At 49.2% G+C, this 25,059-nt stretch overlaps 6 protein-coding genes across 8 annotated transcripts; 1 reads left to right on the top strand and 5 right to left on the bottom strand.

The window, feature by feature from the left end:
* Nucleotides 1-86: 86 nt before the first annotated feature.
* LOC117865974 (putative vacuolar cation/proton exchanger 4) lies at nucleotides 87-3,719 on the bottom strand. The gene is made up of 13 exons (XM_072292148.1): nucleotides 3,454-3,719; nucleotides 3,312-3,374; nucleotides 2,550-2,765; nucleotides 2,379-2,446; nucleotides 2,261-2,289; nucleotides 1,966-2,162; nucleotides 1,677-1,895; nucleotides 1,451-1,591; nucleotides 1,209-1,325; nucleotides 1,073-1,126; nucleotides 790-906; nucleotides 508-604; nucleotides 87-298 (listed from the first exon to the last, which is right to left on the bottom strand). Exons 2-13 carry the CDS (start codon nucleotides 3,369-3,371, stop codon nucleotides 291-293), a joined length of 1,323 nt encoding a protein of 440 aa, XP_072148249.1. The 5' UTR covers nucleotides 3,372-3,374; nucleotides 3,454-3,719; the 3' UTR covers nucleotides 87-290.
* A 116-nt stretch (nucleotides 3,720-3,835) lies between these two features.
* On the bottom strand, nucleotides 3,836-6,830 carry LOC117864132 (protein REPRESSOR OF SILENCING 3). 2 transcript variants are annotated; one of them, XM_034748158.2, is made up of 4 exons: nucleotides 6,493-6,830; nucleotides 6,031-6,246; nucleotides 4,867-5,322; nucleotides 3,836-4,760 (listed from the first exon to the last, which is right to left on the bottom strand). In XM_034748158.2, the coding sequence occupies exons 1-4, from the start codon at nucleotides 6,736-6,738 to the stop codon at nucleotides 3,981-3,983; spliced, it is 1,698 nt and encodes a 565-aa protein (XP_034604049.1). In that variant the 5' UTR covers nucleotides 6,739-6,830; the 3' UTR covers nucleotides 3,836-3,980. The 2 variants fall into 2 exon arrangements, with proteins under 2 accessions (XP_034604049.1, XP_034604041.1); XM_034748150.2 differs by having other exon boundaries at nucleotides 4,858-5,322; nucleotides 6,493-6,825.
* Nucleotides 6,831-6,964: 134 nt separating this feature from the next.
* Nucleotides 6,965-9,111, bottom strand: LOC117864150 (uncharacterized). The gene is made up of 3 exons (XM_034748166.2): nucleotides 7,724-9,111; nucleotides 7,445-7,489; nucleotides 6,965-7,343 (listed from the first exon to the last, which is right to left on the bottom strand). The coding sequence occupies exons 1-3, from the start codon at nucleotides 8,059-8,061 to the stop codon at nucleotides 7,286-7,288; spliced, it is 441 nt and encodes a 146-aa protein (XP_034604057.1). The 5' UTR covers nucleotides 8,062-9,111; the 3' UTR covers nucleotides 6,965-7,285.
* Nucleotides 9,112-14,613: 5,502 nt separating this feature from the next.
* LOC140220040 (uncharacterized) lies at nucleotides 14,614-15,947 on the bottom strand. The gene is made up of 2 exons (XM_072292154.1): nucleotides 15,602-15,947; nucleotides 14,614-15,468 (listed from the first exon to the last, which is right to left on the bottom strand). The coding sequence occupies exons 1-2, from the start codon at nucleotides 15,944-15,946 to the stop codon at nucleotides 14,887-14,889; spliced, it is 927 nt and encodes a 308-aa protein (XP_072148255.1). The 5' UTR covers nucleotide 15,947; the 3' UTR covers nucleotides 14,614-14,886.
* An 81-nt stretch (nucleotides 15,948-16,028) lies between these two features.
* Nucleotides 16,029-19,359, bottom strand: LOC117846098 (protein ALP1-like). 2 transcript variants are annotated; one of them, XM_034727202.2, is made up of 4 exons: nucleotides 18,462-19,359; nucleotides 17,012-18,381; nucleotides 16,709-16,934; nucleotides 16,029-16,627 (listed from the first exon to the last, which is right to left on the bottom strand). In XM_034727202.2, the coding sequence occupies exons 2-4, from the start codon at nucleotides 17,531-17,533 to the stop codon at nucleotides 16,185-16,187; spliced, it is 1,191 nt and encodes a 396-aa protein (XP_034583093.1). In that variant the 5' UTR covers nucleotides 17,534-18,381; nucleotides 18,462-19,359; the 3' UTR covers nucleotides 16,029-16,184. The 2 variants fall into 2 exon arrangements, with proteins under 2 accessions (XP_034583093.1, XP_072148254.1); XM_072292153.1 differs by having other exon boundaries at nucleotides 17,012-19,359.
* Nucleotides 19,360-21,120: 1,761 nt separating this feature from the next.
* LOC117865433 (uncharacterized) lies at nucleotides 21,121-23,977 on the top strand. The gene has a single exon (XM_034749638.2). It carries the CDS (start codon nucleotides 21,524-21,526, stop codon nucleotides 23,696-23,698), a length of 2,175 nt encoding a protein of 724 aa, XP_034605529.1. The 5' UTR covers nucleotides 21,121-21,523; the 3' UTR covers nucleotides 23,699-23,977.
* Nucleotides 23,978-25,059: the final 1,082 nt, after the last annotated feature.

Raw genomic sequence — 25,059 nt, forward strand, 5'->3', positions numbered from 1 at the left:
ATTGTTCATACAAAAATTCAGGAGTCTTTCTACTTTCTATAATTTATGCGCGTATTATAAGAACAAAATCGTTGCCTACAGAATAAACTGGAGATTCATGTTGAACTTTTATTTTTCTGCATATCTACAACAGTGGGTGTGCTTGAAAGACCTCTGAGGGTGAGGAACACCGAGAAGTCAGCCAAAGATACAGAAAACAGCTCTTGTTCTCACTGTCACGTACTCACGTAATCCCATGGTAAAAATCTTGTGAACAATCCATCCAATCATCAAGGTACTAGTTTTGGAGGCTAAACACCTGAAGCAAAAAATTCCAAATATACATTATGCAAAATCATTGCGTTGTTGATCTCGCTCACTTCAGAAATGACTTTTTAATTAGAGAACTATGAAAAATAAAAAGCTATGAAAAATATAAAGCAGTTGATACCTTCTTTGTTGCACAAAGAACAATTTAGAGAGGTGAGAAACCTTTATCCCAAAAAAAAGAGAGGTGAGAAAACTTACCATCAATATTTGGATCAGCATATACATAAAAACTGGCAGCTACTATCAGATAGCAGAGAATTAGCATCAACCCTTTGAAACAATTCGAGGTGCCATCCTGAAAATATTGACAAAAAAAACTTGAAACGAGGAAATCTTGCAAGAGTACAATAGTGGGTTCCTAAAATCTCTTCTTTCTTTTCACACGGGCAACAAAACAATGGGAAAAGACCACGAACATGAGTTTCAAATGTAAAAAAAAAAAGGTCTGAAAGACTAATAGTGTTTATATTATTTCAGTACCTGCAACAAAAATGCTACGACCAATACGGTTATCAAGAGGCTTGCAGTTTCAAACAGATGGAAATTCAAGTCCATTGGCTGGCCCATCATCCATCCTGTCACTACACTAAATGGTATCTAAAAAAACGAGATAAAAAGGTATCAGTCAGTTTAGCGGGGGAAAGGGTCCCTTGTAAGCAACTCTTGTGGAACTAAGATTAACAGGAGTTGTGAAGCATAGCCAATATAATTCTGAACAAATTCATATTAATGATAGTGAGCATCACATAGTTGAACAACCCACCACAAACATGGATATCTGCGTTGAAGACCCAATAGCCACTCCAAGGGAAATGTCCTATAAAAAGACAAACAAGAGTCTTGCAAAGCATACCTAAAGAAAAGTTACTAAAAATGGTTAACGTGCCTCTGATGCTTACTAATTTGTCTTTAATCGCAAACATAACAGCGCTAGCATGTTCTGCGGCATTCCCCACAATTGGAAGCAAAACAGTACTGATGAATGCAATCGGTATTTTCCAAGCCTTGGAAGCCCCCTGCAAACAACTTGCAGCGCTAACCCATAGCTCTCCATGATAAAAGATAAATGTTTGCTAGAAATTATGACAAAAAAGGGAAGTGACCAACAAAAATCATCCATTAGATTACTGAGATATAATACCTCAATAGCATCAACTAAAAAGCCAGAGAAAACTGAGATCCAAGCTGTGAAAATTGCAAGCCAAGCAATGGCTTCCCATTTGGAAATTTCAGGATATGCGTATTCGTAGTCATCATCCCCTTGATCTCGACCTCCTCCCTGGTAAAATGCAGAGAAGTACCTCAGAAACTTGCAAAGGGATAAATAAATGAATGAATAAATAATGAGTCGAAGAGAATGAGCTCATAATGCTTGCCTCACAAGCTTCATCTCGACGGCGACTGTTCGACAACTCGAAGTAAACGAAAGCAGCATAAGCAACGAGCATTATGCAGCTGCTGAACCTTGATAATGCCAGCGCTGACTGGCCCAGGTTAACTTCAGTGTGAGTATAGTACAGCATAGCAGGAGACACCAACCCCATCACCGCCATCAAGAGCAGCCCGGAGTTCAGCACAGCATCTTCCTGTCAACAATACAGGATCAGCGCATTCCATCTATATCAAGCAATCCTGCAGACTGATAAGGATGAGCACCTTTCTGAAAGCTTGCTCAGTTTTGCCACAGGCAAGTCCGCCACCGAAGAATGCACAACCGAGAACCAGGAGCATGTTCGACAGGATCGATCCGAGCAGAGACTGCTGAACCACCCGTAGCTTTCCACTCCGTAGCGCATGGATCGATATGACCAGCTCGGTTGCATTACCAAATGTAGCATTCAGAAGGCCTCCAGCTGTGCATGAAATGTGGAGAAAGTTCAGGTAAAGTGAAGCTGTATGCATTGCAATTCAGTTCAGAATGCTTCAGAAGAAGAGCAACTGAGTGAGAGACCTGTTCGGCCAGTGAAGAGTCCTAACTGCCTGTGTGAAGAAGTAAAGAGTAAAACATTTTGTGCAAGTAAATCGCCAAAAGACACCAAGTATGAGGGAATATTATGAGAAGTAGTTACTCAGTAGCAAAACCCAATCGCTCTGCCAAAGGAATGATACCCAACAGGCTCATAGGAAATACCCAGCCCTTCAGAAAACAGAGTAACAACATCAATGAAAGACCACAAGCATGCTAATGTAGTAGTAGTAGAAGAAGTTTTATAAATGGATGAATGGTCTATGGAAATGACCTGATTTTGGCTGATATAGTCGATCAGTATTGCCAAGAATCCACATGGTATAAGAAAATTGAGCTTGGATTTGAACAGCACAATCTTCATGCTACTGAAAACGCCCCAATCTGCAGAGCCTAGACCCCTTTGGAAACTTGCTCCCATATTGTGGGGCGGTGATTGTGGTGCAACATGATTGTCATCCTGGAACCCATCTGCTCCATCTACAGGAGCCTGTTCTATAGGAAAACCAGAAGAGATAAATCCAGTGAATAAGTATGGAGATATACAAAGAAAAAATTATGGAGTTATGCAAACGGAAATCCATGTTGAATGCGCGAGATGACACCAATGACGACTATGATTAGTTACTTGAACTGGTCCATCTGCATACTAGTAGCAACAAGAAAGTATGACACCTAAGTTTTACAGATTGATTCTGAAGTACGAATTCCTTTGGAGAACTTGATGAAATTTCACGAGTCAATTGTTGATGATGGAGTATGCCCAATGATTTAAAATAAAGAGAGAAACAAATTGTTTCGCGATGATCCTAAGGATGAAAAATATTGAGACACGAACGGAATTCATAGTTAACGTGCATGATCCCCAATATTATTTAACGAAATTCAACCACACAAAAATTTCATGATTGACATGGAAATCTCTCGATTGCTTCTCTCTCAAGCACGCAGTGACGATGCAAGCAAGAGGGCCGACACTAAAATGGTGAAGTGATTGCAATGACAAAATTTACACAGGGATGCACATGAATAGAACCTGATGGGAGTTCTGACGCCCATGCAATAGCCTCCGGTAGTCGGCGCCGTCCGTCGCCATCTCCTGATCCAAAGATTGAAACCCAATCAGAATGAGAATTACCATGAATAACATGATCTCTTTATTAGAACAGAATGGCTACCTCCCCTTGATGAAATGCAAGTCTGGAATCTAAGCGGAATTAAGGCACGGTATCACGAGACGACGAATGAAAGGACGAGAGAGGCCAGGTCCATGGCTAGGTTAGAGATGTACATGGCATTTCATCTACTCAGGAGGGAGAGAGAGAGAGAGAGAGAGAGAGAGAGAGAGAGAGAGAGAGAGAGAGAGAGAGAGAGAGATGGTAGTTTTAACGGTGCCCCGCATGGCCGCATGATCCCGCGAAATTGTCGCCTCTCGTAATATACACATACAAAATTACTGAAACAACACGGCATGGTGCCCAGGACACACTGATTTTATGATATTGGCAAAGTTTTTTTACCATATCCAAAAAAAATATTGAATCAAGAGTGCAAGAAGTATTGACAACATGCAAACAGAAATATTGATTGCCCTTACAAAAACAGCCGTTGGTATTTCAGAGTCGTCACAACACAACAGCTATGGTCATGACTTTGACAGTATTGAAATGTTGATCAACGAGTTACAGCCCAGAAAACAAAAGCTTCATCGCTTTTTCAATGGTTTTCCCTTCCGGGCATTGGATTTGGATCCACTGCTCTCGTTGCTCTTCGAGAACCCAGTTATAGCTTTCTTTGCCTTTGACCATTGCTTTTGTGACTCTGCATTTCTCATGAAAGGGCAGACTTCACCGATGGTGATCTTTGGGACCACCCGCACCTTCTGCGGCTTATTAATATCCTTACACTTACCACCAGGTGACCCATCTGTAGTGCCAGAAGACAGCATTTCCACAGAACTCGGCAACTTCAGCTCAGATGGGAGCTGCATGGTAGCTTCCAAGACTTCTGAAGATCTCGCATTTTCAATGACATTTGGAAGTACTGATGGCGTTGGATGGGTGTTCGGCAGCACCTGTGATATACTGAAAGGTGTGCTTCCCATGCCCCCTACAAGATCTCTCCAAGCTGATTTCTGAGTCCACATCGAGCCCTTTTTAGGTTCATTCGCAGCCACATTTTGTGCACTTTCATTTTTGGTCGAACTTGTCTGAGCCTCGACACCTTGAAGATCTGCAGAGCTTTCATCTCTTGGGAGTGTTGAAGACAACTCATATGTTCCTTTTCCTGTAAAACCTGGAGACTTCAGTTGGCTTTTGCTGTCTTCTGCTTTAACAGTTAAAGGCTTGCCTATAGTTCTTGTGTCTAAGATAACTGAAATAGGTTCTTGTTTCCCTTTTCCAGGCTCCGACGAAGCCTCATTTCTCTTCCTCTTCTTTGGCAGGGAAGCCTCTTCAATATTTGGACACTTTCTTAACTGTGGGTCCTGCACATACATAAAGTTATTCTAACTATGTTTATGCATATAATTGCACGTAAATTTGTAAAGGGGTTGCTCAAATAAGTACTTGCAATGTGCATACATTTTTCACCTCCTGCTTTTTCATGTTTGCTTGCCCTGCTGGTTTATTGGACTTGCGGGGAGCAATATTGATCACAAGGTCATCATCCAAATCTTCGTCTGAAGACTCTTCAACTTCTTCCACTTGCATATCTTCCTCTGGAGCCTCATCAGTTTCTTCAATTTGCATGTTATTCACAGCATCGGAGGGTTCAATGGTATCAGTATGAACATCACATCTCTTCATTTCTGATGAATCAAAATGCTCATTTTCCTTCTCGAAAAGCTTGTTCATCACAGAATTCATAATGTTCCGTTCCTTTTCATACACAACAGCATTAAGAACTGCAGCGTACTCATTATTAGCTGCTTCAGGAGGTCCACAGTGCTCCTCACAGTCACAGAAATGAATCGGATAAGAAGGAACTTCAATATGTCGGAAACTGTACTTGTGCTTTCCTGTGCCTTTAAAAGGCAAGGCTTTTACCTGTACATTGATTGAGGAGAACACATGCCTGTAAGTTTATTGGCATATTGGACATTGCTCTATATATTGCACAGAACAATACAATCAGCACATGTGTTTATGTTTTAGGTATCTTAATGCTCTCTTACAATTTTGTTACATTACTGGTCCAAAGATTTCAATAAGATACTTCCCTACCTACAGCACTACAGATCATATCCTAAGTTATGAGTTATGACAACATAGATTCTCACATATTTGGAAAAGGAAAACAACACTGTTGGAGAACCAGTTCCACCCTATAAAATTATATGCATACCATAATGTTTTTGACAACACTGTTTATGTTTTTCACTTATAGGAAGACCATAGGACTAGAAGCCACTACTCAAAGAATTAACATAATATAGAAAAGCTTATTATAACCAGACTGTACTGGCAAAGCTCCTACACTCATCTTATTTATTCTCGAATTGGCTTACTGATAAGAAAACTATTCACTACCAATGAAAGACAATCTAGAATTTACCCAGAAAGTATAAATGAGCAATACAAAGATCAATATTGAGGAGAGGTATACGAACTAATAGTCTAATACTTGGACCTATGTTAAGAACTGGCTAAATAACTGTACGGCTCATAAAGCTTCGAATGTATTTGAAGAGCTTGTGAAAAAATTAGTCAGACGTAAGTTCCAAAACCTGTACTACAGTACAAGCAAATGCTCACCTTCCTCAGTTTTGGGAAGTAAAGGTTAATCTTAGAGCCATCCAAAGCAGCCTTATCCAGCTTCGGCCTGTCCTGCTTCTCCACATTATCATTCACCGCAGCTTCCTGTGCTGCTGCAGCTGCTTCCTGCTCCCATTCTCGCTTCAGGCGAGTAAGGTAGTGCTCTTTGGCCTTCTCCAGCCTAAGCTTCCCTCCTTTCCATTTACACCCATTGTACTGCACACAGAACATCATGAGCTCAGACAATCTCAGGGCAAAAGCGCTACGACAAACCGGACACGGAAATTTCTGATTAACAATTCTTTGCTGGGTTCATTAGACTCACGAATTAAAAAAACTGCACTAATCTCCAGTTCTCCACTCCAGATAGAGTAAGATGAACAGACAGAAGCTACAGAATCTAGTGCTGCTAACTGAGAGCATTATAAAGTGGTATAAAGACGAGAAGGGGCTAATGAGTACAGTGGAGAAGAGCTTGGCGAGGGCCTTGTCGGAGGGGCAGTGGAAGTCGACGTAGGCGAAGCTGCGGCCGTTGGTGCGCACGAACTCGACGCCGGCGACGCGCCCGGCCGAGGCGAACACGGCCTCCAGGTCGGCCGCGCCCACGCTCTCCGCCAGCCCGCCCACGAAGATACGCAGCAGAGCGCCCGTGCCGCTGCCTTCTACTGCTCCCCCCTCCCCGCCTGTCGACGCCGCCGCCACCGCCATGAGAAGGGGCCCTTGCTAGCGGTGGTGGCTGGAGAAGCGAGAACGCGGGAGGAGACGGCGGCGGAGCCCCTAGTGGAGGAGGGTGGAAGGGACACGACACGAGGCTGTAAGATTCGTGCGGAGGCCTTTCACGTGGGCCGGCTTTGAGGGAGATGTTGGTATGGGCGGACCTATTGGGAATTTGGGCCTAATTAGTAATGGGCTTAAAAGGCCGTTTTTCTCAAACTGGACCAAGAAATGACACTATGCTTTAATTCTTTTTGATCAAATCCAAACCAAAATTCGCTTATGCTAGCTGTTACAGAGAGCACGCAAGTGCAAATCAGTGAGTTGAGCTGTACAGTAGTAGCTAAGCTATCTTTTTGGTTCTTCCATCTAGCTTCTAGCAAAAAGAACTCTGTCTCGCATGGCACGTCCACCCTTGAAATGCTGTGAGGAGTGAGCAATCGGGGAGCACGAACCGGCCGGGTGGCCAGAGCCTCCATTGCCGGCCTAACTCGGGGCACGCCATGGAATGTAAGAGCTTGTCTTGTTGTATCCGTCGATCTCACTGGTCTTCTTCGCCGTCCTTGAGCAGATTGCAGATGTCTGAACACTCCACCAGGCTGCAAGTAGGCAACACGTGCATGAAAGAGTTCATGCCAATTCAGGGGCAGAAAAAAATTCTAATCAGAAGAATATGAAGATTGTGCTGATCTCTGCTTACCAGTATTGCCGGCTGCGGAAAGTGTCCTTGAACACCACCAGAGGCCTGCAGGCACGCGTCCATCCATCATAAACGTCAACAAGAAACAAGAGATTAGTTGCAGTTTCGCATTCAGTCCGGTGTTGTTTATCTGAAAAATTCAGTTGATTTGGAGGCCAGCAACGATCTTGGACGCGATCGAGCAAGAGTGCAATACGATCGATCGAATCGATGGATGGAAGAGCACGCTCGGTATCGGTAGTAAAATTAATTGAGCAGCGAGGAGGGATGGAGAGTTACCTCCGGATGTTGAAGGGCCCGGCGACGCCCGGCGCGCCGTATCCGCCGAGGACGCAGGTGCTGACGCACTTGGAGGTGCAGCGCGCCGCCCGGTCCGACTTGGGGTGCCGGATCCTGTTGGTCTCCCCCTGCCGCCCGCCCTCCTCGCCGGACAGAGTCGGCGGGAGGTTGCACAGCGGTTCCGACCCCGGCGCCGGCGGCGCGGGCGCCGAGACCGCGAGCGCCGCCGCCAGCGCCACCACCGCCGGAGCCTGCAGCAGCCTCACGACGCCGGCGCCGAGCTTGCGTCCGCCCCTGATGGCCGCCGGCACCCCGCCGGGCTTGGTTGGCGACCGCATCGCGCTCTAGTCATGCGCGGCCCGCACCTCCTGCGTAGCTCTGTTTCAAGGAAGAACCGAGGGCAGAGCGAGGCCACCAGAATCCGGGATGGCGCCAAAGCGGCTCTGGCGTGGCGCGAGAGGAGGGCCTCAAATTCGCGGAGCTGACGTGGCCTCTGCGCAGCCAACACTGGTTGCTTTGCTTGCTTCTCCATCTGATGACGTCAGCAGCATCCATCATTCGACTCCGAACGAAGCAACCGCAGCATGAAGGTGCGCGATGGCAGCAGGCGTACCAGAGGGTAGTGCGCTAGTGGTACAGGTTCCATGAGTCGATGTCAGCTCTCGGTGCTACTACAAGTGGTGGCTGTAGTGCTGTTTGCAATGCCTGCATCTGCATGGATTGCATTGGACGGCAGTGGCACGCGCCACCCCTGACGGGAAAAAAATTCTATGCAGGAGTCCTGCAAACCTGGCACCGTGCGTCCGATAATCCACGCGTGGCGCTTCTGGAATCGGACGGGAGAATGTGAGAGGAGGCGGTGCTTGGCTCATGCAAAAGTCAGGACGGCAAAAGTCAGGCGGTGCTTGGCTCGCGATGGGGAGGCCCCGACGTGTACCATGTGCAACCTCTGCCGCGTGGGGACCACCTCTGATGCCGCCCGCGTACTCCTCGCCGCCGCCGTCACCTACAGCACCCTCGTCTCTGGGTGCTGATGGTAGGAGCACGTCGTCGCTGCGCGCCGGCACATGGTTTTGCTGCTTAAGGTTGTGAACCATCATTTTGCAAATAAACGCCTCCAGCTCCTCCTACAATGGTAGCTGCCTTTGTCCTCCTCTTGCATCGCGTCAGCGTTGTCCTGGGCGATAGGAGCGGTGCTGCCGGGTCGCAGGGCGAAGAACATGACCCCCAGATGGCCAGATAGACATAGCTGAAGAGACGCTGGCTCGTCTAGGCCTCTTCCTCCGGCGCGAGGCGTAGACGCTGGATTTCCTAGGCGTCCACGCGTCGGCCATCAGGCGTCGTCCTGCACAGCGCGGCATTTGCAGGACTCCCCCCCTGCCCCACCGTGATTCAGCTCGTACACAACAAATCGAAGCCATCTGATCAATGATCCATCCCCACTGGCCTGGCTTGGCTGCTGGTGGGGGCGATATGGCCCAAGAAACCGGTCGGCCATTAATCCCAACAGTCACTAGTGGTCCTGTGCAGCTTCACCGACGCGGCGACGGTCGACGGCGCAGACTGCACTGCACGCGGGGCCCCCATTGCATTGCGTCCCGTGGTCGGCAGCACCGGTTGTTCTGACACTGTCCTCCTAGACGCAGCGCGGCTGCGAACGTACTGTACAGCGCGTGCGTGCATGGCGCATGCATGTGATCGGTGACGGCTGTCGGCCGGTGGCTTGCATTGGTTTGGGAAGCAGCAGCGTTCTCTCCACGGTACGGCTCTCTCTCTGGTGGTCTCTGCCTGTGACTGCTGCCATGCATCGCATGGTGCGTCGTCGGCGAACGCCGTGAGCGCCTGCGTGCGCGCATGCATGCATTCCGTGCCGACCGGTTCTCTCGATGGGTGTGTTTTTGTTGCATGCACTTATAATGTATGGATGATCCTATGGATTCAACCAATTTACTTGTGTAATATGTTATATCATATGGTTCACTTTTATTAGTAGAATAATATATTAAATGAGATGGTTTCATCATAGATAAAATAGTACAATTCACCAACCAAACAAAATGATAATTATTATTTTAAATAATTTCATACATGAACCAAATGATACAAACAACCAAACATACCCGATGATGCTACACCTGACACTGCTAGCAGCATGCAATTATTTCCCCACTACGTCCACATGCCTATCCCCTTAGGTATGGTCTTCGTTGATCAGGCCGAGCACGGCAACCGGCACTCCGGCAGACGAAGAGCGGAACGAGGAAGGAACATCCCTCCGGTGTTCAGGAAAGAATGCAATTCTAGATTTAAAAGTCATCCATGAAAGAAAACTCTACCACTCTAACATCTACTCCATCCGTTCCAAATTGTAAGTCATTCCAAGAATCTTGGAGAGTCAAAGCATCTCAAGTTTGACCAAATTTATATGATAATATAATAACATTTATGATGTCAACTAAGTATCATTAGATTCTTTATCAATTATTTTTATAGTATATCTATTTGATATCATGAATCTTTATATTTTTCTCTATAATTTTGGTCAAACTTGAGATGCTTTGACTCTCCAAGATTCTTAGAATGACTTACAATTTGGAACGGAGGGAGTACTTAGTAGCATAGGTAGCATGGGACCAACCGATGCATGAACTTTTTAGTCTCCAGTACCTTCTTGCAGTGACTTGATGCTGAGAGCATATCTTCTATTTAAATATTGTCCATTTGGTCGCTGTTTGGAGCAATATTTAACTGGTCATTTGCACACACACATGTTTGGACAACAAACTAGTAAGAGTACATATATCTTTTCACATATTTATCGATTTGTGTGAACATCTTTTTACATGTTTATTGATTTATGCGAAGGATGCTAGAATCGCATCCTTTGGAAGCACGATTGGCCTCATCTCGACCACGATCAGCGACAGCGCGCGTGAGCCAGCAGCGGTCGTGGATTGTGAAAACTAACGGCTGTGTGGATCCTTTGATCATGGTGGCCTCTAAAACCCTTCACTGCACATAAAACCAAAGCTGGTAAAAAGATGAAGTAAAATTGCGATATGGCTCGGTGGACTGTAAAATTGAGGGCGGCAAATTAAAGGCCGTTTGGACGGCTGGCATGCCGGGTTTTCTTACTGCTACGTGAGTATGATGACACACGTGGAGAGCCACATATCACTAGTTCCTTTTTTTTTTCCGCACATGGTCGATATGGATCTTGGTTAATCCGTGGGTTCAATGGCAAGGGACCAACATAAACGGATTACACATGGATGGGCCTGGCCCGAAGACAGCCAGCCCGACCGTTACACTATGTGCATGTTCGAGACTTGCGTAGCGCTTGGTTGGTAGCGTAGCATGTTGCTGTGCGTGACAACGTAACGTGTGTTGGATGGAACATTCGCATATGGCGCGCACGTTGCTGTATACAGTGTGTAGTGTATTGGCAGTCTGGTACCAATGGGCAATAGCACGCTGGAATGAATGAATGTACTCGCGTACCTGTCATCAAGAAAAGTTCTCTCTCTTTCTTTTTTTTTTTCCTCTGCTCTTTTTATGTCCCGCCGTTTTCTTGTTCTTATACTTCTTTTTTAAAGAAAGAAAAGAAGGGCACACCGGCGCACCGCCACCGTGCATGGTCAGGGTTGGGAATCTCGCGGAGCCAGCAAAGGCACATGCAAATTTCACTGTGCCAGTCAGTGGTCTACTCGATCCCCTCCCAGCTGGGAGGACGAGGACGAGGACGAGCTGGTGGCACAGACAAAACGCAGGTCCTGCAGGTTCAGGGCGCTGTGGGGTGGCGAGGACGGCGCAGGCGAAGCTGGAAAGTGAGCGGCCGTGATCTCGCTCGCAGAAAGCGGCCGAGCAGGCAAGGAACGACGAAGCGTCCGTGACACGCTAGTACGCGCGCACGACAGCATCGAACTGAGAACTGAGCTCACGAACGAGCAGGACGACGATCAGATGGAGAGAAAGTGCGTGGGGGGGTAATTTTGCTCCGGGACATCTTTCAATGCTGATTTTAGCTACCGGACACTCCTCAATTGTTACTACTTGCTGATACACATCGAACTCAATAAAATATTAATTTCTATATGAGGGGAGAGAGTAATGCGATGAATGGACTAAAATGCCCATCAATTTTCCTTTTTTTTATGAGGATAGTTCAAGTTTTCTTTTTTTTTTCAATCTTGATGTGACCGTACGTTCTTGGCCGAGGCGAACGCCTTGTGCGGGCGAATTATATGGTCAGGCTCCAGGAGAAGGCTGCTGAAACGGAGCGTGAGGCGCAGCGCGCCACCGAGTTGGGCTTCACGACGCGCCAGTGCGAGACCTGCAGCGCGCGCACAGAAATTCATTATTATAATAACTATAGTGTCCAGCAGCAAATATCCAAAATTGAATGGTGTCTAACAGCAAAAGCTAACATTGAGTAGTGTCCCCTAGCAAAATTACCCCAGGTGCGTGCGTGCTTTGGCGACGGCCTTTTTACCCGTCCGCTGGTCCGTGAGCTGTACGTACGTGTGAGAAAGTACAGTGCCGTGGTGAGACCTGGTAGCACCGTAGAAGGGACGCGTCTTCTTCCCTTTACGCGCTGGCCGTCGCCGCCCAGCTGAGCTTTAACCTCCGGTCCTCCTCGCCGGCTACCTACGCGCACGCCAGATCCGCCGGCCGGACCACCGCCGCCGTATCCTCCGCGCGTCCACTGTATCCGTCCAACATGCATGCTGTCTTGGCTACCCCGATCCGTATTGAATGGGCCGAAAATGCAGCGGAGGCCCGGCAAAGCTGACGTACGTATTCTACCTACTTGCGCGTGCAGACTGCAGCGTGCTCATCCCGTCATCCGATCCACCCTGCTGCAGGACTACTACTGTCCGGCGTAAATTCCGTGCAGCCAGTTTCAAAACCGGGAATAGTGTCCGACTCCCGCGACATTTAGAGGGCGTTTGGTTCCTTTGCTTATTTTTAAGTAAGTGTCACATCAATGTTTAGATACTAATTAGGAGTATTAAACGTAGGCTATTTACAAAACCCATTACATAAGTGGAGGCTAAACAGCGAGACGAACCTATTAAGCCTAATTAATTCATCATTAGCAAATGTTTACTGTAGCAACACATTGTCAAATCATGGACTAATTAGGCTTAATAGATTCGTCTCGTCGTTTAGCCTCCACTTATATAATGGATTTTGTAAATAGTCTACGTTTAATACTTCTAATTAGTATCTAAACATTCGATGTGACGGATGCTTAAAAATAAGCAAACCAACCAAACCAGGCCTTAGTTCAGTGTTGAGATTCATGATTACATTAGATGGATGAGGATGATCGAGAGGACTTTATGGGATCGCCATGGACTTTAAAGTGCAATGTGTATAGAGCTCTTATTTGAAAGTGTATGTTAGGCTTCATCGTCAAGATGCATTATCTACCTCCGTCTTGGCATGCGTAAATTGTATTCTTTCATGTTTTTCCAAAAGAAGCGATTGGCTTGTTTGATAGTCGGTGTGCAGCAGTATACTTGGTTTGCATTCCCTTCCTTTCCAACATCCATATCATCTAGTCTGATAGTCGGTGTACTCATAACAATACGCGCTCCCTTCCTTTCCAGCATTCAAAATTTCATAATTGTAGTGACACGCACTTCCTTTTCAATGTTCAAATTCATTTTGGGTGTAGCAAGAATAGCGCTAGCAGTAATGAGTTTAGTATAACTATAATACATTATCAAATGGGGGTGAACATGGCCCAAAAGTTGAGTAACGGCAATAGCTAGATTCAACCCAACATTTCGTAAAGACATCGGTATAGAGGCACGGGAAGATGATACTTGCTAGTAAAATCGGATAGCGTTTAGATAGTTCATGATGATAAATATGGGTATCTAACATGTTTTAAATCTCCCACTACAGTTGCCGCTATAGTCTGCTGTAACTATTTATCGTAGAATACTTTTATTTGTGCTCATGTATAATTTCCTGTTATAGCCCCATTTAGCTCCGCTATTAGCTATTTTGAAGTTCACCCGCTAAACCCTTTAGCTCGCTATTTAAAATACCAGTATTTAAAAAAACATAATTGTTAAAACCTTGGCTTAATCTATGTAGTACACTAGTACGTGAAACCTTAGCCTTTTCTATTATTGTAGTCACGTAGCTGGATAATTTAAAAACATATATATTGTAGTACTTTGGGATAATTTCTTGGTGATATATTGAGGTAATAATAATAAGAAACCTGTATAATGTAGATGTAAATTTAGATGTTTACTTTTTTTCATAAATTTAGGTGGCTAATTTTTTGTTTAGAAAACGGGACAGCAGATCAATAGCTAATATTATTAATGATGGTTAGAATTGGAATCTACAGAATTAGTTGCAGGATTGAATTTATCTTTTTAGTCCGTTTAATGAGGGTTAATATAAAATATTGAGTCTCGTCAATTAGTTTTTGTAAAACAAGATCTTACCGTTGGTAGAGGGTATCAAACGGCCGATCGAGCGTTGAATGAGGATGGAAGGTTTGTCAGAGCCGGGTGAGCACGAGAACCGTTCTTTAGGTAGTGTTTGGTTACTTGAATGAAGTGGAACATGTATGGGATGGTTCATCTGGATAGGATGATTCTGGACGATATAATACAAGTTGGATGTTTGGTTGTGTGAATAAGATGGTACATGATTTTGTTTGGTTGCTTGAATAGGATGATACAGGATGGTACAAGATCATGTTTGGTTACCTGAATGAATCAGGGTATGGTAACTTCCCTACTATAGGTGGTAACTTTACCTCTAATATAATGAGAAAGCAAATAAAGCGTGTTAGATAAATAAATTGACATAAAAGAACGCATCCAGATATAAGCCCAACACTGAACAACGAGTACAGAGACAAGCCCAACACTGAGATAATATCATAGATAATAGTTCATACATATCAGATCATAGTTCATTCATACCAGATAATACCATACCATAGTTCAAACATATCAAACCATCAACCACTGTAGTTTTAGTTCTACGGTTAGCAAAATATTAGAACCAACACCAACATGCTACAAAATACCCCAACACAGTTCATGACTAGGTACAACACACAATCACTAATTATAAACCACCATAGATTACAGTTCTAGTGGTTAGCAAAATATTTAGATTGCTACTTATAGATCAGCATCGGAAAGGTGCTCCTTGATGTACCTTGCAACCCATATCATTTTGCTTGATAGGGGCAACTTGTAAAAGGCCTTTGCTTGTGGTGGATGGTCACACAAATAAGCATAGTAGTGATCAAGATGGGCTGCATCAAATCCAGGGATACTCATCATGGCATCATAAAGTCCCTCAGGAATGTCACCATCTGAAGTAATGGCCTTGGTGACATTTGTTATGGCTGCTGCTAAGTTCCCGAGGCTCTGGCTAATCATAGTCACCATGGTAATATTAGGATCTTCAACAGTGACCTTGGCCTTCTTTGGTGGTGGTGGTTTAGTACCTGAGGACTCCCCGCTAGTATTGTTGATAGACATTGTCACCTCATCGGGCATTGCCCCTACTTGATCATTTGTAGGTGAAGCATCTTCAGTGTCTTTTGGTGCATTCTCTGTTTCAGTAACCTCTGTAGCGAGAGGGTCATTTGCTCCCTTGGCATATGCACCAGTTGCCAAACTATTGCCAAAGATAGTGGCCATCTCATGGTAGTGCTCAATTGGAGTGTTTAAGTAGTTGGCATCCTCACGATGGTCCTAGCAAGCCAAATACATTGGTGCCATGAATTTTAGTAAAATATTAAGACTCATATGACAACAATTTCAACAAACTAAGAAGAGCATAAGGTAAAAATTTCAATCCAGTACTAACAATCATATGGCAACTAACCCGAATATGACCAATGTAATGCTCTCTCTCAAGGGTTATGGTACAGCTTTCTTCGTCCCAATTAGCTGCACTCAAGCTTTTCAGCTTCACAATCTTTCCATAAATCTTTTTCCACTTTCTGAGGTGGTTGCTAACTTGTGTACCAGTGACATGAACACCCAGACAGTCATTCAAAGCCCTTGCACAGGCATTCAAATGAACTTGCTTGAAGCCTGAAGAGGTTTTAGTGCCACTAGCCACAAGCTGAGACAAGTAGTTGAGCATAAAGCTTGACATAGCACTTGTCCATTGAATTGCACCTCCACCATGTGCAGCCAAGTTATCTCCCTGATGTTCCTGGTCCATCTCCTACAACATACAAAACAAACACAAGAATTCATAATATAGAAAAATTATTCATATTAAATCAGCAAGGATTCATATCAAAACAGCACAAGCATTCCTATTAAACAGTAAAATGATTCATATTACAACATCACAATGGTTCCCACTAGGCACAACACAATGGTTCATAGCTGCTACATAAATTCGAGAAAATAAACAACACAAAAAATAGTTCATTGGTACAATACAAAGCACATTATTAATGTCCATAGTGATTTTGACGATCTGCCCACATTGCTTCAGCAATCAATTGCCTCTTGTCAACCATAAACCTATGGTCATTTGCTAGCTGCCTTGTTATCCTTCGAGGGTTAGGTGTCCAATTGCTCTCTGGTAGAATGAAACGGTCTGTTCCTTGAGAAATAACCCAATTGTGAAGGATGCAACAAGCTAGGACAATATCAACTTGAGTGCGGAAGGGGAAGAATGGGGTTGCATCATCAAGAATTTTGAATCTCCTCTTGAGTGATCCAAAGGCACGCTCTATGGTCACCCGTAGAGAAGAGTGCCTAAGATTGAACAACTCCTCAGCATTTTGTACAGGGTTGTTTCCCCACTCATTCAAGTGATACCGTACAGCACGGAATGGTGGCATGAACCCAGGTTTGGCTCCATAACCAGCATCAACTAGGTAGAATTTTCCTAAGATATTACCAACATGGTGATTAAATAAGGTTCAATTGAATTGGTATGAGCATAAATATCTAGAAACAATTATGTTACCTTCCGGGACACGTAGTCCATTCTCACGCTCTATTGCATCAGCTAAAACCACAGCATCATGTGCTGTCCCCTCCCAACCAGCCAGCACATATGTGAATTTCAAGTCAAAATCTACCGCTGCCATAACATTTTGGGTAGGAAATGATTTTCTACCACGAAAGGCTGCTTCCATAGACTTACTAACAGATGCTCTTATATGTGTTCCATCAATAGCACCAATACAATCCTATTGTTCACATAAAAAAAATTAGAAACCAAAAGTTATGACCATATATCCCTAATCTAGGGTTTGTCGTGTCATACCTTGAAGTATGGATCCCATCTTGGGTTCCCTGCAATTTTGGCTGGGGTCTCCAATGAAGGTGGCCGAATAAGATCATTGCGTAGCTCACCTATGGCATGGAGGACTAATCCAAAGTACCGACTAACTGTTTCACCTGACCTATTAAAATTAGTACCAACTAACCTATTTCGTAGGTTGTGACCAACTGTATTCAAGAACATGGCAACTTGTTCCTCAATGCATACATGTTTAGTGTCACGTAACAGAGAGCGTTCCCTCAAAACTTGGCACAACTGGAAAAATGAGATTCTCTTAAGCCTTATCATTTTTGTGCATGTCGTATCATCCTTGTAGATCCTTGTGTTAAGATACTCAATTCTAGACTTATCCCTCTCCTCCATTGGCCCATAAGTAATACGTTGCCTTTTATTGCTTAATATTCTAGACGTCACAAACAAAGCCACCATACATGAAGCTGCATATGCTGCTGCTGCGGTAATAAGCATCAATAATTTTCTCCTAACAAGTTTCCTGTTGTCCATCTACATTACCCAAAATAGTGCAAAACATGTATCAATTTCATAATCTAACCATACTGTGTCAGAACAATATATCAATCATGTTTCAGAAATGCACTTTCTAAACGCCCAGAGGGTCAAGGTAAGCTACCGGAAAAAAAAACAAAACAAAACAAGCTGAGTACAGAGGTGAAACCAGTACAACACTACAAGCATCTCGAAGATCGGCCTGAACCATCACAAGAGCACGTCACAGCTTGCACGAAATCCTAAAATTCTTACAGGAAGCCTCTACACAACAAGCAGACGGCCAACTTCATCCGTCCAGATCCAGAACAATAAAAAAAGCCCCAATCTCTCACACCATCCGTGAATCCAGAACACGAGCGCGTAAGGTCAAACACGAATCCTAGATCTACTGGGAAAGTAGGAGGGAGGGGGGTGCCGACCTTACCTGGTCCAACTCTTGACTGTCGCTGGTTGTTGGAGGAGGCGTGGGCGGGGCGGCTACTGTCGCTGGTTGCTGGAGGAGGCGTGGGCGGGGCGCCGCCCAGCGCCGTCGCCAGGGACGAGAGAAGAAACGGAGGGGGCGAGAGAAACAGAGGGGTGGGGAAAAACCGAGCGGACGGGAGGTGGGCGGTGAAAAGGCGAGCGCGCCTGGTCCTGGATCGGTCCGTTCCGTCAATTTTGCCGCACCGCTCGGTTCAGCATGGGATAGGAATATTCTTGGAATATGGATGGCCCTATCCTGCACCGCTCGATTCAATTCGACCAACCAAACGTGGTGACCGTTTCTGATTCTGGACGGACTCGTACAAGTACCGGTTCAACCAAACACTACTTCAAACGGCTGAACGGGCCCACGTGGCAGTCTGATTAAAAAAAACAAGAACAGAGAGTTAAACCGCAAAACGACAAACACACCAAGACGGGTCTCAGTGAAGTGTGTCACCTCTCAATTCGGTGGAGCAGTTTATTACTGACGGCGTAATTTACTGGTGCATCTGTCTCTGCATCAAATCACGGCGCTGCCCGCGGCGCATGTGTGTAGTAGCGCTGCCCGCGGCTCCAATGGTTGAGTCAACCAGGTAGCTCGAAGATATCCACGTCAACAAGAGATAAGAATAAAAGTCGATTTCCCCAACAGCTAGAACTCTTAGCACACATGTCCAGATGTGGGTCCCACCTGGGAAGTAATTGTTTTCCCCTCGGCTCTTCTTCTTCGTCCTCAGTCCTCACCGCCATCCCCTTCTCGGCGTTCCAGCGAGACGTCCGTGGAGGCGCCGCGGCCGCCGGCGTGCCAACGTCCGCTGTGCCGGCCACCCGCCGCCGTGCTCGCGCTCGCCGCCGACACACACCGCGCCGCATCGCTGTGGCCTCAGGCCTGCGCGCCACCGGGCAGCGCCATGGCCTCGCCTGCGTCGACCGCCTTGTACCGCCGCTGCCTCCTGGCCCGCGTGCGCCTTCCCGTCGCTGCGCATCAGCTTCGGTGTCGGCCGCTGGGTAGCGCCGCCTCCTCGCGTCGCGCGGACTCGCGTGCCGCCGCCTCGCCCGCATGCCTTCCCGTCGCTGCGCAGCAGCTCCGCCGCCAGCAGCGCAGCGGACTCGTCCGCGGTGGCCTGCGCGCCGTTGCACGGCTTCCGTTGCGCTACCGTGGGCACTCCGCTGGCCGGTAGCGGGAAGGCCGTCGTCCACTCGTCCTTCTTCTCACCGGGCGCAAGGGAGAAAGAGAGAAAGCAGTGCGTCCCATGTATGCCTCGAGTCGCGCGATTAAGTCTATCTGTTGTTCGCACGCTAGCGTTGAGTTTTTCTTACATTCTCTTTCGTCCACGGCAGCAGAAATCCAAGTATCCAACGTTGGAAGAAATCTAAGTATCCAACATCGGAAGAGGCTGGGCCTGTTGGATATAAATTCCTAAAAAAGTTTAGTCCTAAAATTTAGGAGAGGGATGTTTGGATGGAATCCTACTCTTTAGGATGTTAGAGGGAAAATGACTTTTTTACTCCCAATTACTCCTCTAAATGCCCTGCACTGTTCACGCCATTAAATGCTTGGGGAGGGCAACAGGGGTAAAGGGAGGTTTGGGGACCACTTTTAGGAGAAAAATAACCCATTATGCCTTGACCCTCCTAATAAAAATAACCCTCCTAAAATTTATGAGTTCACTTTTAGGATCCATATTTGGATGCACAAGTCCTAAAAGTATCCTAAAAGTGAAGTTCTAATCTTTAGGAGTGTGTATCCAAACAAGCCCTAACGTTGGTTGGTTCGGTCCGACGATCCCGTCGATTCAATTCAAAGTTTCAAACCTCGTGGCTAGGCGCCTACTCCCTCCGTCGAAAAAAATATAACTCTCGTTTCCCGATAAGTTAACTAATTTTAAATTTACTCAAATTTATATAAAATAATACAGTATTTATAGTATAAAATAAATATTAATAGATTAATCATGTACTCCCTCCGTTCCAAGGTCGTTTTGACTTTTCTAGATACATAGATATTATTATGTATCTAGATATAGGGTATATCTAAGTGCATAACAAAGTCTATGAATCTAAAAAGTCAAAACGACCTGTAATTTGGAACGAAGGGAGTAATATATTTTCATACTAAACCTATCGTGAGATGATGGATTTGATCAAACTTAAAACTGTTTAACGAAACGAGAGTTGCATATTTTTTTTACGGAGGGAGTAAGATAGGCGAGCGCTTAGGACAAGTAGAGCGGTACGGAGCACATCGCGCAAAAAGCCACAGAAGACAGAATAGTTTGATTAGATTAGTGCCAGCCGGCGATTATCGTAGGCTGATGAGCACGTTACGCTAGATCTGGCATGATCCCATGCATACATTAAGTACATTACATGCTGTACTTTTTATTATGGTTCGCAGTGACCCAGTGACTGTCTGAACTTACTATACAAGTAGATTTATTTGGAAAAAAAACTACTCGCATACAAGTAGAGCTTTATTTGGAAAAAAAAACTACTCGTATACAAGTAGGCCTCGTGCGGGCCCCACCTAGCAGCAACTGTAGTCTGCGGGCAGAGGACCAAAAGTCCAATGGCCAGGTCGGCTAGCTTGTCCCCGGTCAGTGTTAAACTAGTCTCAAGCACCTTGCTTCGGCTCTGAAAGACTGAAACACGATGCAAGTCGTGTGCTCGCCGCCGTTTTGCGCGTCCCGAGCATGATCCGCGCGCAACCGGTCCTAATCCTCATCGGCTTTTGAATTCGAACTCGATGCCATCGGTTGTCGTCTCCTCGGGGATGCGTACACAAGAGCGAAAAACTACCGAGGGGGCACGCGAACGCAGCATGCCTCATGCCCCGTCACGAACACGTCCACCTCCATGGCTCCATCCCCACGCAGATGGTCCAGCCCAGAGCTCGCTCGCAAGCAGAGAGGAAACAAAGCCGAAAGCTAGTAAAGCTAAACCAAACTCCCTCCAGTCCAAGACGAAACGCCAGCCAGCCAAGCCAAAGCATCCCCGAAGCCGCCACCGCCAACCAGACCGACTCCCCCACGTTCGAAACGCCGCCCGGCGCCCGCTACGCGCCGCGCCGCCCCGCCCGTCAACCAAACCAAACCCAGCCGCGCCGTCGCGTCCTCCGTGACGCCGGAAAGAGACACTGCCAATGCGCCACACACGCACAGGCACAGCCTGCTCGGAGTAGTAATCCATCCAGCGAGACGACGCGCTGAGGTGTGTGCTGGGCAGCTGGCTGGCTGGCGGCCCCCCATGTGAGCCCCTCTCCCCCATGGCCCCATCGCTGCCCGCTTCTTCAATCACTCGCTCGCTCACACTCCCCATGTGCCCGCTCTGAATACCACTGCGCCTTCACGCGCCACCACCACCACCACCCCTCGTCTCCTTCCTCCCCGCTCCTCCGTGATCCCGTCTCCTCACATCCCTAGATCAAGCCCCGCATTCCCTCCCCTCTCCCTCCTCCAGATCGCGGCGGCCGGCACCGGACATTCCCTCCTCGGGGCGAGCGCGACACCGGCCGCAGCCATGATCCCCCGCAGCGCGCCGGCGTGCGCGGCGCTGCTGCTGCCGCTGCTGCTCGGGCTCCTGAGCCCGCACCCGGCGGCGTCGCAGCAGGAGGGCGACGTGCCCGAGTCCTACGCGGCCTCGTTCGCGTCGCGCTTCGCCGCGCCGCCGTCCTGGTCGTTCCCAAACCCGCGCCTCCGAGCGGCCTACGCCGCGCTCCAGGCGTGGAAGCGCACCGCCATCTTCTCCGACCCGACCAACTTCACCGCCAACTGGTCCGGCCCCAACGTCTGCGCCTACAACGGCGTCTTCTGCGCGCCCCTCCCCACCACCACCGCCACCACCGGCTACAGCCACGGCCACGGCGGCGATGGCGGCGGCGACCTCGTCGTCGCGGGGATCGACCTCAACCACGCCGACATCGCGGGGTACCTGCCGGCGTCGCTGCCGCTCGGCGTCCCCGACCTCGCGCTCTTCCACATCAACTCCAACCGCTTCTGCGGCGTGGTGCCGGAGACCTTCCACCACCTCCGCCTTCTCCACGAGCTCGACCTCAGCAACAACCGCTTCGTCGGCGGGTTCCCCGAGGTGGTGCTGTCGCTGCCGTCGCTCAGGTACCTCGACCTCAGGTTCAACGAGTTCGAGGGCTCCATCCCGCCGGCGCTCTTCGACCGCCCGTTCGACGCCATCTTCATCAACTCCAACCGCCTCCGCAACCCCATCCCGGCCAACCTCGGCAACTCGCCGGCCTCCGTCGTCGTGCTCGCGCACAACAGGCTTGGAGGGTGCATCCCGCCCAGCATCGGCAAGATGGCCGAGACGCTCAACGAGATAGTGCTCATCGCCGACGAGCTCACGGGGTGTGTCCCGCCGCAGGTCGGGCTGCTGAAGAGGGTCACCGTGTTCGACGTCAGCGACAACCACCTGCAGGGACAGCTCCCGGCCAGCATCGCCGGGATGGCCGCCGTCGAGGAGCTCGACGTCGCCAGGAACCGCTTCGAGGGCGCCGTGCCGGCCGGTGTCTGCGCCTTGGCGGGCCTCAAGAACTTCACCTACACCGACAACTTCATCACTTCGCGCCCGCCCTGCGCCAAGGCCACCGCCGACGGCGCGTGGAACTGCATCCCCGGCGCGCCAGCCCAGCGTCCGCCGTCGCAGTGCGCGGCCGCCGCGGCGCACCCGTTCGACTGCAGCAAGGCGCAATGCCAGGCCCCGGCCTACACCCCGACGCCGGGTGGTGGCGGCGGCGGCGGCGGCGGTCATGGCCGCGGTGGGCGCGGAAGCGGCAGGCAGCCGCCCACGCCAGTGGGATCTCCTCCGAGACGCGGCAGAGCTGGGAACCAGCCGCCATCGAGCTCTCCTACCCCATCCTACCCGTCGCCGCCTTCGAGCACTCCTACTCCGCCGTCGAGCGCCACCACTCCCTCGTCCCACTCGCCGCCGAAGAGCTCCACGCCGTCGTACCCCTCGCCGCCTCAGGGATCCACCACTCCCTCGTACCCTCCGCCGCCATCGAGCGCCACCACTCCTTCTTACCACTCGCCACCGCAGGGATCACCCACCACTCCGTCATACCCCTCGCCGCCGTCGAGCGCCACCACCCCCTCCTACCACCACTCGCCACCACCCACCACGCCGTCCTACCCCTCACCACCCAAGGGCTCCCCCACGCCGTCGTACCCATCACCACCCTCAAGCTCCAGCACCCCATCCTACCACTCGCCGCCGCATGGCGCGCCGACCCCGTCCTACCCGTCGCCACCCAAGGGCTCTTCTTCCCCAACTCCAGTGACCCACGCGCCGCCCCCGCCGACCTCCGCGGACGAGCCGGACTTGCGTCACGCGCCGCCGCCGGGCTCGTACGGCCCCACCCCCTCGACGCCACCGTCCCACGGCTCGCCGTCTCCTCCCTCGACAGGCCACCCCACGCCGTCGCCACCCACAGAGCACCCAGGCTACGTCCTGCCGCCGCACGCGCCGGGGACCCCCTCCTCTTCCCCGTCCCACCCCGGCACCCCGTCGACGACGCCAGGAACGCCGCCGTCGAAGCACTGCTCGCCGCCGCCCCAGGGCGGGAGCCCCGGCACCGGCACCGGCGGTGACCACGGGCACGGGCACGGCGGGAAGCTGCCGTTCCCGCCGGTCTACGGCGTGTCCTACGCGTCGCCGCCGCCTCCTGGGAAGCCGTACTACTAGCCGCCCCTGAAGACCGCTCCGCTCGCCGCCTCGCCGGAGCGCCGGTCATCGGCACCAACACCCACCACCCGCCCGCCAGTATAATACTTCTCCATCTGCATCCCTGTAGTATTTTTGCTCCTTTTTCTCTTCTTCGTTCTTTTCTTTCTTTGATGATGATGAGTATTTGATCAAATTGAATCAAAGAGTTGCAATGTATTGATTCGTTCTTTCTCCCTCCCCCCAGCCTCCTCACCGAATTCATTAATTAATTCATTTGGAGATGTATAATTCTGCTCACTTTGTACTTGCGATCGCATCGCATTGTCCTGTGTACACGAGCGATCACATGTGTACGCAGTGAGTGATACGAGATCTGGGACACAGTGCCGCGATCTATGTTGGGCATGGGTTAATTTCCCGTCGAGACGGACGTGCCGAATTGCAGCCGCCGGCCGCCATGGAAAGGGGAGCGGCAACCGGCCCTCTTCAGATCGAGGGGAATGTCTGCAAAGCAAAGCCAGGTGGATCCGATGCCGGTGCACGCTTGGTCTCTCTCTCTCTCTCGGTGGTAAAGGACGCGTTTCGGGCAAAGAAAGCGGGAATCTTCGACGGGGCCTCAGATGAGCAAGGAGAACGTGGCCATGCCGCCATGGCGCGCCCGTGAAGAAGAGAACAAGGCTGGAAGCGAAGGGAAGCAGCAGCAGCAGCTCAGAGGTTGGTGGCGGCTAATGCCGGCAATCAATTGGAGGGCAACCACCGCGCTGTACTTGCCGGATTCAGATCGGGGGGAGAGGGACAGGCGGCAGCCCGGCAGCCCAGCCCCAGCGGGGCGTCCCCGTCCGTGTCCCGTGGCGCCCTCGTGGGCGTGTCCGTCCTGTCCATCCCATCGACCCATCATGCACCATGTGTTTGTGTACTGCGGCGGTGAGCATGGCTCCGCGTCCGCGGTGAGATGAGGGAGGAGAAGGAAAAGGGGAAGAAGACGCCGTCGTCGCGTCGGGGCCACCGGCGGGGGGACATGGGCCCCGTCGCGTCGGCGTCAGGTGCGACGGCGACTCGACGCTGCGCGCACCAAGGGGAGAGGATTGGGCCTGTCGCCGTCGTCGGTCGTGGGTCAGTGGCGTGGAAGGATCATGCATGGATGGGATCGGAGACGTGCATGCCGCTGCAGTACAGAGCGGGTTGGTCGCCGAAGAAAGGTGGTGGTCTGCGTTGGTGGAGCACGGTGGTCGGTGGCCGGTGGGTGAAGAACATGAACATGCGCGGGGGAGTTAATCGCTTCGACGAAATTACCGACCGTGTGCAGGAAGGGTGAAGGGTACGTAACAAAGGCCGTGGCCCATTTGTTTGTTCTGCGTGGTAATGGTAATGGTAAGGCA

Source organism: Setaria viridis, chromosome 1 (assembly GCF_005286985.2).
Source record: "Setaria viridis chromosome 1, Setaria_viridis_v4.0, whole genome shotgun sequence".
NCBI lineage: Eukaryota > Viridiplantae > Streptophyta > Magnoliopsida > Poales > Poaceae > Setaria > Setaria viridis.